We start from the raw sequence: 5,475 nt of genomic DNA, 5'->3' as shown, positions 1-5,475 counted from the left end.
GAAGAAAGAACAGAAAACTGGAGAAGAGGAGGAAAGAAAAGAAGGAAGAAGAAGAAAAGAGAAGAGAAAAAAGCAGAAGAGAAGGAGGAGGACAAAGAGGAGAAAAGCGAAGGCGGGAGAAGGAAGGAAAAGGCAAGGAAGGGGAAAGGGAAAGAAGGAAAGAGGAGAAAAGGGGTAGAGAAAGGAAGGAAAGAGAAGAATGGGAGAGAAAAGGAAAGAAGGAAGCAGAAGAGAAAAGAAGAGCAGAATCCCTCCTCTCTTCTTTCTCTTCCAGGGCTCAAGGACTTTCCCAGGTTTTTTAAAAAAAAACTTTTAAAGTCTCTTCCAACATCATTATTATTATTATTATTATTATTATTATTATTATTATTATTATTATTATTATTATTATTATTATTATTGGCCTTTTTGGAGTAAACAACATAGAAAAAAAGTGTGGATTCTTCTCTTCCCTTCTTCTTTTCTCCTTCCTTCTTTTCTCTGCTCCTTTCCTTCTTTCTTTCCCCTTCTTTTGCTTTGCCTTCCTTCTTCCCCTTTTGCTTCTCTCTTCCTTTTTTCTTCTTCTTCTCTTTTTGCTCCTTCCCTTCTCCTTCCTTTTTTCTCTTCTCTTCTTCCTCCTCCTCCTTCTCTTTGCAAAAGTTCTACTTTATTTTTCTTAATTGGCGGTGATTTTCCAAGGGAAGCTTGATAGTAATAAAAGAATATCTATCTATCTATCTATCTATCTATCTATCTATCTATCTATCTATCTATCTATCTATCTATCTATCTAATATCTGTTATCTATCTATATCTTTATCTTCTATCTGTTATCTATATATCTATATCTGTCTATCTATCTTCTGTTATGTATCTACTATCTGTTATCTACTGTTATCTATCTCTATATATCTATATCTTCTATCTGTTATCTATATCTATCTATCTATCTGTTTATCTATCTATCTTCTATCTGTTATCTATCTATTTCTATCTCTATCTATCTTCTATGTTATCTATCTATCTTTTGTTATCTATCTATCTATCTATCTATCTATCTATCTATCTATCTATCCAAGATAAGATAAAGATAACCTTCATTGTCATATTTTTACTGTGGGCACAACGACACACATCAAAAATGAAATTTAGTTGCCCGCTCTCAAAGTGAAACACATACAGTACATGACACATTCCTAAACATACCATATACAACATATGTACAGACCCACACCCCTCATATACATAACAAATAAATATTACTGTCCAACATAACAATTAATTAAATACTGTCTATATACCTATATTCTATCTATCTATCTATCTATCTATCTATCTATCTATCTATCTATCTATCTATCTATCTATCTCATCTATCCATATCTATCTATCTATCTATCTATCTATCTATCTATCTATCTATCTATCTATCTATCTATCTATCTATCTATCTATCTATCTATCTATCTATCTATCTATCTATATGTCTCTTCAACTCCCAGAATTCCCCAGATGCTAATGAGTGGACCTATGACCCGATCCAGGGTCAAAGCGCAGAGGCAGCCAGCCATATAAAAACGGATTCCCGGATCCAGCATTTTATACCCTGACGATGTCGGTAGTGTGGCCGACGAAAGCTTGGTTTTGTAGATTAAACATTTGTGTTTATGATTTTATCCTGGTGATCACCTTATTTTACTTCACAATATATGTCTCTCTCTATATCTATATATATCTATATATCTATATTTATATCTATATTATATCTATATCTAGCTATCTCTCTATATATCTATATATAACTATATATATCTATATCTATATATCTATTATATCTATATATGTATATATCTATGTATGTCTATGTCTATGTCTGTCTGTCTGTCTGTCTGTCTGTCTGTCTATCTATCTATCTATCTATCTATCTATCTATCTATCTATCTATCTATCTATCTATCTATCTCTATCTGTCTATGTCCATATATCTATATTTATATATCTATATCTATATATCTATTATATTTATATATGTATATATCTATGTATGTCTATGTCTATGTCTGTCTGTCTGTCTGTCTGTCTCTATCTGTCTATGTCCATATATCTATATTTATATATCTATATCTATATATCTATCTGTCTATATCAATATCAATATCAATATCAATATCAATATCTATCTATCTATCTATCTATCTATCTATCTCTATATAGCTATATATCTATATACATACTGTATCTATACATTATCTATCTATCTATCTATCTATCAATAAATAAATTTAAATTCTTTAAAAAAAAGAATTTATTTTTTTAAAAAGGCAGGTAAAACGGAGACAAAAAAATTAGAATCAAATTGCAAGAATCTTGAAAAGGGGACGGGTGTCCTTGGAAGGGTCTGCTCTAAAAGAAGTGGATTATTTTAATTTCAGCAACTCGTTCACTGTCCGGGCCCGATCAATTAATCCAGCAATCTGTTTCTGGAGCTGCAGGCAGAGAGTTTAATACTACAAGGCATCAGTTAATCCTTCTTTGCCTGATAAGAGGTTTAAAATGAAGAAAAATGTATGCATTTTGTTCTTGATCCCTTTAGGACTGTGCTTCTCAACCTTGGATATTTTAATCCAGAAGGGTGGACTTCAACTCCCAGAATTCCCCAGCCAGCATGAGAAACACACACACACACACACCAAAACCCCAGAAGGGTGGACTTCAACTCCCAGAATTCCCCAGCCAGCATGAGAAAAACAAACACACACAAACACACACACACAAACACACACCAAAAAAACCCCCATCCGGCCCTCGTTTCAACTGGCTCTGCTTCCGGACCGGAGGCATTTCGAAACGGACATTCCCAATTTCAAAGATGGCCGCTGCCGGATCAGCAACAGCCTAGCTTTGCAAGACGCCGAAAAGGCGGGCGCCAGTTTCTTAAAAAGACCCTGCGGCCATTTTGAGTAAGGGCAAAACACACTTCCCCCACCATTTTTTTTTTAATTTTGCCTTGTAAAGGATGCTTAAGGAAATTAAGTCTCTTATTTTTCTCACACCCGTTTTGCGGGTTTGGGAATGCGGTTGCCAGGACTAACAGAACACCTGCCAAAAAAATGGGGGAGCGTGCAAAAGAGAAAGAGTTCTGCCCAGGCCAAGGGGGGGTTAGACTAGAAGACCTCTAAGGTCCCTTCCAGCTCTGTAATTCTATTTCTATTTCTATTCGGTTTTGTGAAAGGAATTGTGGGCTAGAAAGATCGGGCGGGGAAGTTGAAGTTCACTATCCTGGATGGGGAATTCTGGGAGTTGAAGTCCATGTATTGCTGACTGGGGAATTCTGGGAGTTGAAGTCCTCCCCTCTTAAAGCATGCTGGCTGGGGAATTCTGGGAGTTGAAGTCCAGGCATCCTTGCTGGGGGATTCTGGGAACTGAAGTCCAACACATGCTGAATGGGGAATTCTGGGAATTGAAGTCCAACACATACTGAATGGGGAATTCTGGGAATTGAAGTCCAACACAGGCGGAATGGGGAATTCTGGGAGTTGAAGTCCATACATGCTGGCTGGGAATTCTGGGAGTTGAAGTCCATACATCCTGACTGGGGAATTCTGGGAGTTGAAGCCCTCCCCTCTTAAAGCATGGCTGGCTGGGGAATTCTGGGAGTTGAAGTCCAGGCATCCTTGCTGGGGAATTGTGGGAATTGAAGTCCAACACATGCTGAATGGGGAATTCTGGGAATTGAAGTCCACCACAGGCGGAATGGGGAATTCTGGGAGTTGAAGTCCATACATGTTGGCTGGGAATTCTGGGAGTTGAAGTCCATACATCCTGACTGGGGAATTCTGGGAGTTGAAGCCCTCCCCTGTTAAAGCATGCTGGCTGAGGAATTATGGGGATTGAAGTCCAGGCACGATGGATGTAGGATTTGGAAAGCTAAAAGCTATGCGTGCTTACTGGGGAATTCTGGGAGTTGAGATTCAGGCATGCTAGCTAGTCAAAGTCCAGGCATGTTGGTGGGGAATTCTGGGAGTCAAAGTCCATAAAATCTAATGCATGCTTGTCTGGGGAATTCTGGGAGTTGAAGCCCACGGGTCTTAAAAGTCGCCCAGATCGAAAGACACTGATATGACGCTAGAATATGAGCCAGTCTTTTCACACTAGGGACTAGCGTTTTAAGAAAGCTGGTGTGCCTTTTAATATCCAAAGCCTATAAAAGAGGCAAATCCTTTGATAAGCTTTCTGAAAATGCTGCGGCTCTCGAAAGTTTACACTTTTTAAGAAAATGTGTGAAGAGGAGTCGGAAAAGCGGCTGCACGTGTTCTTCTGCTGTATGGTCTCCGACACGTGTCTCTCTCCCTTCCTCCAACTTCGATAAAGTTTTTCAACCAAGTCGACGTAGTTACACAGAGGAGCCGCCAGAGGGCAGCACATGCTTGCTCGAGGATGGGCGCCTCTGCAGAGAGAGACGTCAATCAAAGTGAGGGGCACTTCAAGGTGCCTTCCAGCTCTGTTATTCTGTAAGGGTCTCCTGCTTGAGCAGGGGGCTGGACTAGATGACCTCCAAGATCCCTTCCAACTCTGTTATTCTGTAAGGGTCTCCTGCTTGAGCAGGGGGCTGGACTAGATGACATCCAAAGTCCCTTCCAACTCTTATTATTCTGAAAGGATCTCCTGCTTGAGCAGGGGGTTGGAATAGATGACCTCCAAGGTCCCTTCCAACTCTTATTATTCTGTAAGGTTTTCCTGCTTGAGCAGGGGGTTGGAATAGATGACCTCCAGGGTCTCTTCCAGATCTTATTATTCTGTAAGGGTCTCCTGCTTGAACAGGGGTTGGACTAGATGACCTCCAAGAACCCTTCCAATTCTTATTATTCTGTAAGGGTCTCCTGGTTGAGCAGGGGGTTGGACTAGATGAACTCCAAGGTCTCTTCCAGATCTTATTCTGTAAGGGTCTCCTGCTTGAGCAGGGGGTTGGAATAGATGACCTACAAGATCCCTTCCAACTCTTATTCTGCAAGGGTCTCCTTCTTGAGCAGGGGGCTGGACTAGAAGACCTCCGAGGTCCCTTCCAGTTCTGTTATTTTGTTCAGGAGAGAAGGAAGAAATGGGGAGCTTCCAGCATGAACCTTTAAGTTCTGGAGACTTCAATGACCCAGAATTCCATATGCTCACTGGGGAATTCTGGGAGACGAAGTCCAGTCAGCTTACCGTTGCCGAGGTTACAAAACTCTGTTCTTTATCCACTGTGGGGTGGAGATGGGGCGGGAGCAAAGGAACAAATCACACAGTCGATGTGGTGAGGCGGTTGTATAGATGACATCGTGGGGTCCCCGGTGCTCTATATGAGCTTGCTGGCTTCCTTGCAGACATCCTGTTCCTGATTATGTTACCTAGCAGGGTCATGAAACGTCTGCAAGAAACTAACGGAGCTCAGAGAGCACCAAGGACCCCATAGACTTTTTCTCCTCCTCCTCCTCCTCCTCCTCCTCCTCCTCCTCCTCC

General features: G+C 40.5%; 1 protein-coding gene across 1 annotated transcript in view; it reads right to left on the bottom strand.

Moving 5' to 3' along the window:
- Positions 1 to 5,438: 5,438 nt before the first annotated feature.
- The window catches only part of LOC107298065 (cathelicidin-related peptide batroxicidin-like), a gene marked incomplete at its 3' end in the record, with an annotated part of 34,399 nt that continues 34,362 nt past the window's right edge, over positions 5,439 to 5,475 (bottom strand). Inside the window, exon 8 of the mRNA XM_029286445.1 lies at positions 5,439 to 5,471. Coding sequence (XP_029142278.1) covers positions 5,439 to 5,471 — 33 coding nt within the window. The remainder of the gene's footprint in view (positions 5,472 to 5,475) is intronic.

Source organism: Protobothrops mucrosquamatus, unplaced genomic scaffold, assembly GCF_001527695.2.
Source record: "Protobothrops mucrosquamatus isolate PMUCROS unplaced genomic scaffold, P.Mucros_1.0 scaffold3685, whole genome shotgun sequence".
Taxonomy (NCBI): domain Eukaryota; kingdom Metazoa; phylum Chordata; class Lepidosauria; order Squamata; family Viperidae; genus Protobothrops; species Protobothrops mucrosquamatus.
This window is presented reverse-complemented; position numbering and strand designations above follow the sequence as displayed.